The sequence below is a fragment of the Dromaius novaehollandiae genome, chromosome 11 (assembly GCF_036370855.1).
Source record: "Dromaius novaehollandiae isolate bDroNov1 chromosome 11, bDroNov1.hap1, whole genome shotgun sequence".
In the NCBI taxonomy this organism is placed as follows: Eukaryota; Metazoa; Chordata; class Aves; order Casuariiformes; family Dromaiidae; genus Dromaius; species Dromaius novaehollandiae.
In genome coordinates, this window is record NC_088108.1 from 2868012 (window position 1) to 2881935 (window position 13924).

The 13924-nt window shown below is 50.4% G+C and overlaps 1 protein-coding gene across 6 annotated transcripts; it reads right to left on the reverse strand.

The window, feature by feature from the left end:
* LOC112987765 (uncharacterized) lies at positions 1-12758 on the reverse strand. Of its 6 annotated transcripts, none has more exons than XR_010390967.1 (11): positions 12631-12758; positions 10803-11144; positions 8995-9264; positions 8531-8647; positions 7209-7310; positions 6291-6413; positions 5969-6064; positions 5568-5657; positions 4136-4212; positions 2467-2612; positions 1-969 (listed from the first exon to the last, which is right to left on the reverse strand). XR_010390967.1 is itself a non-coding variant. In XM_026107798.2 (10 exons), the coding sequence occupies exons 1-10, from the start codon at positions 12662-12664 to the stop codon at positions 2568-2570; spliced, it is 1293 nt and encodes a 430-aa protein (XP_025963583.2). In that variant the 5' UTR covers positions 12665-12758; the 3' UTR covers positions 1307-2567. The 6 variants fall into 6 exon arrangements, 3 of the variants coding, with proteins under 3 accessions (XP_025963583.2, XP_025963582.2, XP_064374096.1); XR_010390965.1 differs by having other exon boundaries at positions 1-999; XR_010390966.1 differs by lacking the exon at positions 1-969 and adding an exon at positions 1307-1334.
* Positions 12759-13924: the final 1166 nt, after the last annotated feature.

The following is a 13924-nucleotide window of genomic DNA, read 5'->3' on the forward strand; positions in this document are numbered from 1 at the left end:
TGTCATTGCTCAAGTAGTTTAATCAGAAGACGTTCAGGGTACTTCCAAGTACTGCTGGCTCACCACTCCTCGCAGAGGCAGGAAAATATTTACAAGGCTGGGGCGAGGAGCCTGCTTTTGTCCTTGTATGTATTAACCAAGTACAACTCCACAGGCAGAAAAGCTTTTAAGTCCTATTCCTCTCAAGTGCCACAGGGCAGTGTGCCATTTGTCAGGAGCCTTGATCTTGGGACCGAGCTTCTGCCTCGAATGTGGCACTTGAAGCCGAGCAGGCAGCTTGTGGTAAGCACTGCTCTGGCCTAGGTGGGCTGCTGGGGCTTTCCCTGCCCAGGGGACGTACTTTCCCTTGGGAAGTACATGGGTTTGCTGTAATGCAGAGCACTGGTTTCTAGTTTCAGATGCCTCCATTACACCTCTCAGTCAGCATGCTAAATAAGCCATGCCTTACCGGCATTTTATTTTCAACCAGGGCATTACGCTGGTGGAGCAGCTTATGTGAGGCTTCATATAGATTTTTGTGGATTTACAACTGCTTCTAGCAGCAGCTCTGGCTGAGCCGAGCAGTTGCTTGCTGAGCCCTAAATGCCATCCAGGGGCTGACCCTATGCTCTGGGAGCCTGGTGGGGGCTTTGCTGTTTAGGCTTTTATTCAGTCTGCCCTGGTGCATGTTGAGCTCCTGCTTTCACTCTTCTGGTCTGTTTGTCTCTGGTGACGTGTCCTGGGCTGTGCCTGGAGGTGGGAAGGAACGGAGGGCAGGTGGTGTTTCCTTGCTGCTGCGTGTCGCAGGACCGGGGGATGCCCACAGGGCAGCGGCGGCGGTGGCTGTAGTCACACGTCACCTCCAGAGCTGGCTGCGGTTGTGTGCGCGCGTCGATCTTCCCTGATGCAGCCACAAGATTTTGACCGGGGGGAGACGGAGCCGCTTCCCTGGCTTCGTCCTAGGCTCTGCAGCCCCCCATTGCTCAGTGCCTTGGAAAAAGCAGGACTTACACATACAAGCTGCAGAGAAAGAAACCAACTTCTTTGCAAAACAGCATTCCCCTTTCATCAATTCAAAACGGCTCCAGCACAGGGGGGACGGAGGGCCAGGTGGGGTAGAGGCAGTTGTGGTCACAGGCTGCTTAGGGGGCAAGTGGAAACTGCAACAAAGCCATAAATGCAAACCTGGACAGAGTAACCCTGACGAAAGCTGGTCAAACATGCCATGGCAGGAACCAGCCCCAGAGCGGGGTGTAAATACGGGTTACTGAATAGGATAGAGCGCTCTTCTGTGTTAGGAAGCAGGATGGGGATACAAATGGAACTCTCCAAATTAAATGCATTTATTAGAGCAGCTGTAACAAAGAGAGGGAAAGAACAGGGTAAGGTTATTTCTCAGCTCTTACAGATCAACACTTTTCACAGCAAACCTCTCATGCAAAGATAAAAAAAGGAGGACCTTGACAGAATGTGCTTCAACTCCAGCTAAAATACTACAACCCGGAAAGGACAGAGACAGCTGAAGGCCACATCATGAACGCAGAGTCAATTAAGAGGCACTTGGATGGAAAATTGTCTAAGGCCAGTCTAGTTTGGGGATGCTTTAAAATAAAAAAGCCCACCCAAGAGAAACAATAAGGCACATACAGATGTGCAAGGGAGCTGTCTTTCCTAGTCATCCACCCCAAAGGCTAGTTACTCTTCCCAAAGCAACAAGTCTGGAGTGCGGCGTCGCAGGCATGCAGGGAGGAGCTGGTCAGCACACGAGAAAGGAAAGGAGCAGGCGTATGACGGCACGCGTAAGGGATCAGACTAAGTTTTCGGAGGAAGGCGGTATGACGCGGGGTGGCTCACCTTGCAAAACTGAGTACAAGGCAGACCAGAGGGGAAGGTTTCATCACCCAAGTGAGGCCATGAGCCCTGCCTGCTGCCAGGGGAGCACTGCCTGGCTGTGCTGTGATGCCCTGCTGAAGGCACAAATCCGAGGGCAGTGCAAGGGCCTGCCTTCGCACGTGGCGGCAAGGGCGGCAAGAGCAGCTGCTCCCAAGACTTAGCAGCCTGGCTCATGGCACAGAAGGGAAGCAGTGTAGAAAGCAGCAGCACACACATGCAGTGACACCAAAATCACGTGAGCAGCACTTGGCAGAGCTCTGCTGAAACTGAAACAGGGCAAAGCTAAAGCTTCAGAAGCAAAAGCACAGGGAGGGCTACAGGCAGCAAAGAGTCTCAGCAGCACTTAGGGAATATGATACTCAATTCCTTCATATTATAATAAAATGAACCAGTAAGGCAGCTGAAGCTGGTAGCAAAAAAGTAAATCACTTTTAGTACTAGTGAAACCATTTTTGCTACAGTGGAGATCAGAGAGTGTGGTGACAGGAAAATATCAGGCATGGCCTGAAGCTATGGTCAGGGTGGTGACATCTTTGTCAAACGCTTGTACTGAAAGCATTGCCTAGCTAGTGCTAGGGTACAACAGCAGCTTACAATTGCTTCCTTATAAATGTCATTTTTCCAGCTCCCCAGGGCTCCTTCCTGCTGCCCAAGGCATGTGAGCAGAGCCTTCTGGCTGTCGGAGGGATGACTTCTTACTCCTCTTCCTGATTTTGCCCTCGGAGCTCTTCCTGCACCTGCTAAAAAACACATGGCACTGTACCCTGCGCGCTCCCCCTGCGATGGCTCCGGCTTCGTCCGTGGAGGTGTCCAGCCCAGCCACGGCGGATGTGGCCAGCCAGCCAGTTCCTGGCGACTAGCTGGTAGCAAGATGCTTGGTCAGGGAGCTGCCTCGACAAGCGCTTGCTCATCTGGCCATGCACAGATGCTGCCACGTCCTCTGGAGGTATAAAAGGGATTTGGAGTTTGAGTAACAACTGGGAGCTCTACAGTCAAAGTGTAAAGCACCAAATGGCCACCCATGCTCCTGTGAGGCAGGCAACAACCTGCGGCTGGTTGTCCCTGTCCTGGGGCTAACACCCCCAGGCACACAGTGCTGTTACTCTCATCTCAAATGTCCCGGTCCCTCAAATCACCCCCAGATGTTGGCCTGGGTGCGGGAAGCAGATCCCTCCACATCGTGACCACCCACCGGGGTGGCGCAGGGCCCCGGCTGTGCGTGCATGAGCACCGCTGAACCGCGGGGATGCTGGCATCACTCCCAAGGCTGATACCTAGTCTAAGGATCAGCTGCTGGAGACACTTTGCACTTCAACTTCACACATGGAATAAGCAGTGGGAGGACAACTGAACAAGGTGAGGAATCCCCTAATCCCCCAAAGCCTTCTTGCATCTCCAAAGAAAGGAGGCAGCCCATAACACAGGAAAGTGCACCAGCGGCAAGCTGGCCTCGGCCACAGAGGGGCTGAGCCCTGGTGAGGCTGGTGTTGGAGGGAGGGGCGGCTTCTCTAAGACAGAGCACGAAGCTAGTGGAGGTGTGATCGTTCAGAGCCAAGCTCATGGCTAGCGGACCTGTGGTTTTCTTTCATGTCTTATTTGTAACTCTGTGTAGATGTTTCTGGGTTGGGTGTGATAGAAGAGCACAGGTTTTTAGTCCCTCTGCCCATATATCATTCCAGATTTTTAGTCTCTGTACTCATATAACATTCTTACCAAAAAAATAAATTATCAGGCAGTTCCTCTCTCAGGGTAGAGCAACCCTGAGAACCGGCATACTCAAGACACTAACACGTTCCTCCAGGCACTCGCCCAAAAGAGCAGCCGAGCACGTGTCTGCAGTACCAGTACGGGCAGCTGAAACTGCAGGGCTCGGGAGAAGAAGCAGTGTTGTCCACTGAGCAGCAAAACCCAGGAAAGCTCCTTAGCACGCAGCAGGATCAAAGTGGCACACTTGAATCTGTAGGTCCCATAGGACTGAGCTGAACTGCTACCTCTGGTCACCATTGGGCTAGTTTTGCGCCCGCCCAAAGCTGCCCAGATGAGGACAAAGCCTATACCGTTCTGCAGGAAGGCAGACGGCCGCTTCCTTGGCAAATATTTCCAGCAACAACTGCTAGAGGAGATCAACCAGGTTTTTCACCTGTAGCTCGGAGCTTGTGGCAGCCCCACATTAATCAAGAGTTTAGCGTAAAGTAAGTAACACAGATTTGCAATAGCTAGGAAGGAAGACATTCAAAATGGCCTGTTAATAGCAGTGAGTTACCGAGGTTGTCATGCCCTGTGTGATATGGGTGACCCGCAGGTTTTCCATCTTCGTCTCCTTCTTTTTATTCCTGTGATCTGCAAATAAAAGAGAGGCCAAATAGCCCTTGCCACTTAGGTTTCCAAAAACAGTCAGTCATTTTAGACAGCACCTCACACTTCATGAGACCTGTGAAGGAAATCTGGCTGCAGAGAGAAATGGAAATTGGAGCCTTTTGCTTGGGCTAAGCTCCTCTGTTTCCAAAACCAGGAGATCCTTGTTTTCAAGGGACAGCAGAGAGGAGAGCATGAATGAAGCAGGGAGAATGGACTTTTGTCTATGGATACCCTCCTCGCTTGCAAGCCGCCTCAACTAGTTACGTGGCTCTGAACTGGCTCCCTTTGGGTTTACTCATTCTGTGCAGTGTTTCCTATATTTCAGGCTCTGAAATGCACAAAGATGCACACTGTGGGATTATGATATTCTCCTCTCAATCTTCTGGAGCGCCCTTCTTCCCCTGAGAAGCTATGGGTGATGGCAAGGGCTAAGCCAGCACTTTGAGGAAGCCCAAAAGCTGTACAAGGTGCATGTTACTCCTCAGGCTGGTAGCAAGGCAGACACTGCCACAGATCCCCTGAGTGAGGACGAGAGCAGAAGGGGGACTTCTGAAAGGACTGGGATGTCCCCTGAGACTGAGACACCACATAGCCTGTGCAGGGGAAAACAAATGCAACTGCTAATCAGGTGAGCCAGGGGATTTTTGTGGAAAGGCTACAGAAACCAGAAACTTCCAAAGAAGCAGCTGAAGAAACATGTGGGACATGTGGAAAAGCCTCCCTGATCTCTTCCCTCCCACCCCAGAGCTTGAGGCTTGGGAAATGAACGGAATGAACTTCATCTGCAAGAACCAGTTTTTACTGGAACAACAGGTCAGCTGCCCTGCTGAGGCTTTACACATTCCCAGACACATTCTTGGCTGTTCAAAGCAGTTTTTTCACTTTCAAACTCTGCTGCAGCTGAGGTTTTTGGAACAGAGTATGGGTATTGCCAGGGAAAGCAACAGCAGGATGTTCTGGAGAAGTAACTCACTTTCCTGAAACTCCTAGCAGCATCCTGGGCAAAGCAAAGGTGTTGGCAAGGACCGGCAGATAGAGACCAGTGCCCTACTGTGCCTTTCCTAAAAGGCTGGACATCAAACTACCATCAGTGCTGGGTCCTCAGCTGCTTTAGACAGTCCCTCTCTCAGCAGAGTCAAAGGCCTTTAAAAAAAGCTGGCTTTTTTTTTTTTTTAAACTAAAAGCACCTTTCCTCAAGATCCACTGCCAGGCTCTGATCACTGCCAGCACGGCTGGAGCAGGGGAGCAATGACAGCTGAGCATAAGCATCTGGCAAGTGGTCAGAGCAGTTAATTATGATCACACAATCACTGGCAGGAAACCATGGGGCTACGTACACCATAGGAAGACCAGCAGCACAAACAGGACTACCGTAGCAGCAATGACGAAGCTGGCTGTCAGATCAATGGGCTCCGAGCAGCCTCGCTCTGCAGATGAGAAAGTGAAAATGTCAGTGTTTGGCCCTTTGGCCAACATCCCTCTTGAACACTTACGTGACCTGAATTTAATCCAGAGCCTTCCTATGAAACAGCGAGGAGAATCCCTGAGCCACCATCACCACCAAAGACTGAGTTAACTACAAGAAACCTTAGATTTGCCTTCTTGCAGGGCCAGCTGTGCAAAGCTACCTAAGGATGCAGTGAGGCTCAGGCCCGCCAATCCCTCCTAGGTATCCCACCGCTCCCCACAACCAAGGCGAGCAAGGGAAGGGGCAGTATAAACCTGGGCCACCCCTTACCATGGAGCTGTTGGATATTTTGGAGCAGGAGGCTGGCGAACAGCATGAGGATGATCACTGTGGTGGGGGTTGCAGTGTCCAGGATGACACGGTGCCCTAGAAAAGGAGAAAACTACTGACAGATGAGACAGAAATGCATAAGGGATACAGGCTCACACTCAGAGGAGATGAGCTTTGGTGGGCAGGCAAGCAAGCCATGGCCAGTGTCTCCAGACGTGTGCCATTAGATGCGTGCTAGGTCTCTCCCGGCAGTGAAAAATTGCAGAGTATACTCTTAACAGGCCTTCTCTGTCAGGGGTTTAGATCCTAAACAGTAACTCACATTTTTTGGTCCTTAAATGGATGAGAGCTGCTGGTCTGCACGACAGTGTTGCTGTGAGGAGGGCAGTTGTTATTATGGTAGCAAAGAGGAAAAGCCCGAGCAATATGAAGGCAGCAGAAGGACCTGTGGGAGACAGAATTGAACCAGAACTTAAGACTGGAATGCTTTTTCTGGCTGAGGCAGTGGTCTGAGAAAAAGACGGGGAAAGTTTGCTTCTCTTGCAAAAAACTACTGTGCGTGATCCGTGGCCCAGTGCCGCACAGCAGAATTGGCCTGGGCATCTGGAACAGGTCTGCGCAGTGCAGTGAAGAAGTGTCCTATGACCTAGGGACATGGCTGCCAGCAGTGCTGGCTCAGCACTGCTGGCCAGGGAACTATATCCTACATCTGATGACAATTTTATCCTGGGTGCCGATTGCAAGCAGCATTTTTTATAAAAGTTACGCTACGGGTAACATGCAGACAGCACCTTTCTTTCAACAGAGAACAGGGAGAAGGCTCAAGTGTTTCAGGGTTTTTTTGTTTGTCTTAACATCTGTTTGCAGCTTATTATTTAGCACCCATGACAGGACAAGTAGGTAGCCTCAGCCTAGAAGAGGGAAGAACTGGCTAAGAAGTACTTGGATATCATGTTATTCATCCAAGGTCCCTAAAGGACTGGTGGAAGTGGTTTCAAAGCCACTTTTTCATCTTTGAGAAGTCCTGGAGAAGGGATAGTAGTACTTGAAGAGTGCAAAAAGACCAATGTAGCACTCAGGTTTTAAAAGAGCAGTCTGGAGACAGAGCAGTAAACTCTAACTTCAGTTTCTCTAAATCAAATACCACTAGATCAAAGATGCTGCCTTGAAAACAAAGATGAGAAACCAAAGCACTAAAACCCAAATCAGATGAAGTGAATGAGTTACAGTGAGATCCCACCTTCTTGCTGCATCCAGATGATAGAGGTGGCGAGCAGAAGAAGAGAGGAGAAACACAACAGTCCTTGGATGGACACAGTCATCCATCTCTCCACTTTCTTTCCTAGGAAAAAGGCAAATGCACCCTAGTGAGAAATCATAACCATACAAGCAGCAGGAATGGTGCAGCCTGCAAAGGGAAGGTAAACACGAAGCACGGGTTTTCTTTGTGCAGAATTTAATTCTTATGAGATTAAAAACAAACAAAAAAAACAAAGAGAAAACCTGATGAACTTCAGAGTGCTTTGTTTGATTTCAAAGCAGCCACAAGAAATCAGCCAGATTTGAGATCGTTCCATTCTGAACCAGACATCAATTCCATCTAGTAAGACAGACTTCACAACACATCTGCCCAGTTTCTGCCTCCTACAATAACCTGACAAGTGCTGGATTTCCTCTGGAGACCCCTTTCATTGGCAAAGGTCCACATGGTACAAGTTCTTGTCACATACAGCAGGCATGGAGAACCCCTCTGAAGAGACTATCCCCAAAGGCAAGAACTAACACCACAGCCTTCAAATGTCATCAACATAATATTAAGAGACAAATACACATGGGACAACTTTCCTGCTAGCTGGAGGACTTCCCCTCCGTTCTCCAGATGGCCTCTGCTGTTCTTGGGGCTGTTCTTGGTGGGCAGAACAGCATATTAGCAGGTTACAAAAAGTGTGTGTGGGAGGACTTGCAGGTGGCTATGTCTTTAGGTTTGTTTTCTGTTGACCAATACGCATGTTGTTACTGAAGTACCCATTTTAACCTGTAAGCTTCTTGGCATGTGGATCTACAGCAGTATGTCAAGTCATGACCAGTCATGTCAGTCACTGAAACCCGTGCTCTTCAGCACAGCACATGATCTTTAGTCAGTTCTAAGTACCTTCCGGGGGAAGGCTCTTCCCATGTAGGCTTCAATAATCTCTAAGTCCTGCACTTTTATTTCTTCCTAAGAATGTCCAAGGGACAGGAGAGGAATAGAGACGGGATTTGTATATTTGGTAATGTGGTATTTTCAAGTGGCTCCACTTTCCAAAAAGCCATTTGGGGTGAACTATTTCTAGGAAGTTTTATTTCCTTTGCAAGCTGCAGAAACATAAGAAGGAACGCATGAACTGAGCACATTTCTTCACACTACTGACGCATCACAGACTGAAGTAGGAAGACAGGAGGGAAGGGGTTTGGCTAAGGCTTTCTGCCATCATCTGTCTGGTTCCTCTGCAGAGAGAAAAGGGTTTAGTTTGGGGAACTCAGGTGCCGCCCTGCATCCTGGGGCCCAGGCCTGACACTTACCAAGTCCTTGCTCCTCTGGCTGACGGAGCAGGACGGCGAAGCCTATCGCAGAGCCTGCAGCAAACACCAGCACGAGAGCAGCCATCCTCTGAGCATGGTGCAGAGGGGGCAGGAGACCTGCAATGAAGGGAGCAGTGAAATCCCACCGCTGAGGATGGCTTAGAAACACAGAGAGGCCGTGGGTATCCCGGGAAACTGCGAAATGCTGGGAAACCTGTGGGAAGAGTCCTGGGTCTTCCTTGCTTGGGACTGCCCATGAGTGACCGCCACACCCTACTGGGCAGGGCAGCCATTCCGAGACAAAGCACCGGCAGCCGAAACTTGCTGCCCGGACAGAGAGAAGGAAGACCAGGCCTGGTGTGGCATGCGAACACACAAAGCAGATCGGAGATGGCTGGCAGAGTCATGGGTGCAAGCTAGCTGACATTTAACACACCAACCAACTGCCAGGTAGCAACACTAACCCGCCAGAGTCAGGTTCAGCACTGCTTCCTTCCAGCTGATCTCATTGCTGACATTGCAGGAGTAGGAGCCACAGTCCGCCTTCTCCCCTTTCCCAATCCGCAGCACAGTCATGTTTTCAGAGAGCTGGTAGCACCTTTCTGGGGGGAGAGGACGTCCCTCCTTCTTCCAGAAGATGGCATCCACTCTTCCTTTTGGCAGCACGCAGCGCAACTCAATGGGTGAACCTACCAGGCTTGAACTGCACTGGAGCTCAGGCTGGGGCACAGGCTCTGAAAAAGAGATCACAGAGTGGCAATACTCCCAGGAGTGTGAGGCTTCCTTTATACTACCTTTCTGCATAACTCAGACGTCTAAAATTAGCCCTTATTGAGCTGCAAAAGTGCCCAGCCCTGTGGGGAGTTAGCAGGCCCTTCCCTTCTTGCTTATGCCCTGGCTGGCTCAGTGCCCCAGTCAAGCCTGAAGGGAGAGAAGACAGCAGTTCACAGCTGCAAAGTGAACATCCCAGTCCTTGCCGCCGAGCCACCCCAGGATGGACACTACCAGCCCACACGGCCCTCGGAGCTCAGGCATGGCAGTCTGGGCCCAGGGATACGGACCCAGAAGAGCTGCGAGTTGCAGCTGCACTGAAAAGCGATGACAGGGACTTCCCAGAAATTGTCTGCCTGGGGTGTCCTGGGAGGAAAGGGCTGTTCCCACACAGGCAGTGAGAGCCGGGAAGAAGAGGGTGGGTCAAACATGCAATGTGGCACTGCCCAGCTGCCTGCATTTAAACTGGTCAAACTCCTCATGGGCCAAAGCACGCAGAAGCAAGCCTTGCATGCTGGATACCCTCGCCATGTGCAAAAGGAGGGCTGACTCACTGCCTCAGCTAATGCGTAGGTACCTGCACCAGACAGGGCTGCTATTAACTACATCTGGACTTCCACTTAACAGCAACAGCATGCTCCTTATGTCCTTCTTCCCTGGGCACGATGTCCTACGTTCGGTACGCTCACATAGCAATGCTGAGCTCTACGAAAGGGCAATTCAAAACAACCTTAGCTCTCATTTCTGTTTATCTTTCAGGTAAGTTCAGAGACAGAGAAAGGTGAAACTTGTAGGAAGGAAGAAGTCTACAGGCACCCAAGACCTGGGGAACTTCTGTGTGTGTCTGCGGGGAGCCACAGGAGAGCCAACACTCAGCTACGGCTATATGACAGAAGCACCCTCCTGTGAAGAGTGTCTGTAAGTCTGGCTAACCTCACCATGCCTGACCCTGAAGAGATTAGGATGGCAATTTGTAAGGCAGCAGCCTATCCTGTGATTGCCTACCGAGGAGCTCCTGGTCCCAGTCCTGAGGGACCAGCCATGGCCTGTGCCAGCAGGGCAGCTCCTCACTTCCTCAAATTATTAGTGTGACAATCATTTTGCTTATCAAATTTGAGCAGAAATAACCTCTCTGAGGGGATTTTTGTAACATGTACTTTCCTGTTCATGATGAAATAATCAGATAAAAACAGCAGAAGATGAGAACCCAAGCTGGGCCAGAATGTGCCCCCCCCTGTCTCATTCACCCCGGGATGAAGGCACCATGCACCCCTATTTCTCCAAAAGGAAACTCAGCCCACTGCCTGTCTGAGTCTCTAAACACCCTCTAGCATTTCCTAGCAGTGCTTTTAGGGTCTCCAGTCTGTGTCCTTCAAGGCGGTGATGAAACCAGAAAGTCCTCCTCTATTCTGGTTACTGTTCCATATATGCAGACTCTTCTGTCATACCGACTGTCAAATCTTTGTCCATGAAAACCATCTTCTCAACACGTTTGACTTACTGATAACTTCAAGTAAAGTCGTCCTAGCTTTATCCTGCTTCAGATCAACTGTTGCTTTATAGACCCCACTGTCTATCTCTTGTAGCTTTTGCAAGAGAAGGGAGCCATTCTCTGGATAGAAAATCACTCTGCCTTGGTAAGCTGGGTAGATAGTTGGAGACTGTGAATCTGCATAGTATTGCAGGATGAATTCAGGAGTGGTATTTCTTATGAATTCCCACTCAGTGAAGTTTATGTTCTTGATATCTGGTGCATACAACAGCACAGAGGATCCTTCAGCTACAAATCTTCTTTCTGTGATTTCCACTGCTACGGAAGTCCACTGAAAAATCAAAAACAGATCTGGAGAGAGGAGAGATGCCAGAGAAGGATGAGTTAGTGGTGAAGCAAAAGCCAAAGGGCAATTTAAACTGTTTGCACAACTTTTTTTTTTTTTTCAATCAAGGTCCCAACTGTCTTCCTGAAGCACGTTATGCCACATGTCTGACTTCCTCCTGTTTTTTGAGAAAAACTGTAAGATCTTTGTGCACGTTATGTAGACCGTTGTTAGCTGGTTAAGATGATTCCTTGCCCTTTGGAATGAAAACAATGGGAATCTTAGTCCCGTAGGATTTTTCTGCACATCATAAGCTGCAAACAGGGACTGTGCAGCTTCCCCCCCTACATCTTGAGTCGTCCCCTTAGCATCAGAAAGGAACTGCCTTGCTTGGAAACCAAGCTGTGAAATGCGCTTTGTCGAGACTGCTTAGACCTGGCTGCTGAATTATCGGCCTCTGAGAGCTCACCTTTCTGAACACTGTGAAACGTATACTCATATTCAGCTTATGCCTCACCAAGCTCTTAGCAGAAGTTAAGTATGGCAAATCTAGTGCCCCTCACTTTGGCACCCAGAGACTACAGAGGTCTGTGGAAAGTGCTAAATCTGTACATACTGACACACTTCTGGCACTTCTGAGTCACACAGGCAAGTATGCCTCAGGCACGTGGGCTGCTTTTAATATTCAGAGAAATCGGAAAAAGGCTCTTATATAAGGGCATTTGTCTTGAAAATGTTTTCTATTTTCCGCAAAAGAACAGAAGGGAAAATGAAGCTAATGTGGAGAGCATTCTGCGAGCGTGACCCTGAAGCACAGCCTTGGCTGGACCAGACGGAGGCATGGATATCCTGCTGCAGAACGGCTGGCATAAAAGGCCTCAGCAAGCGAAAAGTCACATCGACCAGCTCCAGCCCCCAAACCTGCCCGAACTATCATTCCGGAGCTGCTTTTAGCCCATTTAAAAGGTTAGACTGTTGCTAAAGAGGTACCGAAAGGAAACCTCTGGTCTGAGCATGGAGGAAAGATGAAAGAGAGGAGGGTCAGATATATTCACAGGAGGGTACGAGAGGATACATCATGGTCAGAGCAGAGAAGGAATCTGTGGTGGCCTTGGAGAGACTCCCAGGAAAGCAACCTTTAGGCATGCAATAGAGGACCACTGCCTCGTAAGAGGTGGCAGTAATATCCAGGTACTGTGATGCTGAAGCATTTGAGATCACTGGGGGGGAGGCACCTGCCCTGAGCAGCCTGCCACACTGTGACACTCAGCCAGGAAGCTTGGGATGGCTCCTGGGGCCCATGTCTTCAGCGAGACTGCCATGGCCCAGAGAAGTGATGCGAGGGGAGCACAGAAATGCTGGAGACGCGTGCTCTCAAACTCCCCGGGGGCCGGAAGAGCGGGAGGGCTGCTCTGCAGCACCTGGTGTGAGGCACAGTCTGAACGAGGGACAGATGAGGTGCACCCAGCACGCCAGGGCCCCTCCGAACCGGGGCACCAGCCCGGTACTCACAGCCTGCGACAGCCCAGCGGAGCGGTGTCGGCATGGTGGAGACCTGCGGGCACGTCCACACCAGCGCGAGGAACTGCAACGGGGAGAAGTGCACTCTGCAGCAACCTGCTCCGGGGAGGGCCGTGGCAGGATGGGCTGGCCTGCGAACAACACCAAGAAAAGCTCCATCAGCATCTGCCACACACGCGATGCTCGGGCTGAGCAAGCAGAAGGCCACCCAGCGCAGCGCCTGGGGGGTCTCATCCTTTCCAGCTCGGGGAAATAATCATTTCTGCGTTCAGCTCAGAGCACTGATTTGCCCTGATTAAAAATAGAAAGATCTGCTAGAGACAAACAGCACTGATATCTGATGGCGATAAGACCCACGTGGGAGTAGCAGTTGTTCAGAGGAGGTGTGTGCACTCGGCGGCTTTCTGCTGCCCTCCTCCCCTGCTCCCAGCACCCGCAACTGCAACGTTACAACGCCAGCGCATACAGCCCTGCCTCATCCTGGTAGTACCCATTTACGGACCCACTGGCCATGAAATCGCCCATTCCTGTTTGCATTTACCTCCACAGGTAAATTTTTTTCTTTTTTTTTTTTTTTTGGCAGAGGGATTTCACTGCCCTGCAGTTAAAATTAAGGCTAGGGCTAGACTCCTGTTTTTTTAATTAACCCCTAGCCTGGGACCGGAGGAGGTCAAGATGTCACACAGTCTACTTTAGAAATGAGATGGGGGCTAGTAGGGGGAAAGGCACTGACTTTGCCCCTTCTCATGCAGAGGTGAGGCACGCGGTTAGGCTGAGCCCAGTTCAGTGAGACATTACCTCGCAGCAGCAGCCAGCTTCTTCCATAGGCGCCCACAAAGAGCAGATCAGCATCTGAAAGGAAAGGCATTCCAGTGATTCGAAACTGCAGCGTGGTTTAAAATAAAAAACACACCTACAGCAAAAGAAAAAAAATTCACCCCAAACCCCGATGGACATAGTTTTTAGTGTGTGATAAGTAGGCAAATGCCACAGCTCACCCACGAGCCCAGCAAAAACTACAACAGCACAGGCTGAAAAACAATTCTGGGAAAATCCTCCCGGGAGCTTCGAATTGCAGCCTGCAGACAGGGAGCTGCACAGACGCCAGCCAACCCAAGCTGCTCAGCCCGGACCAGTCCCAGCAGCTGCCCGGCCCGGGGTCCTGCCTCCAAGAGCAGCCAGAACTGGAGGAAAGAGAATAAAGCTTTATTCTGCCCTGGAAGGGCGACCTACAGCCCAAGGACGTCCCCGCAGCTGGAAGCGTTGACAGCACGTCCTTTGGTTT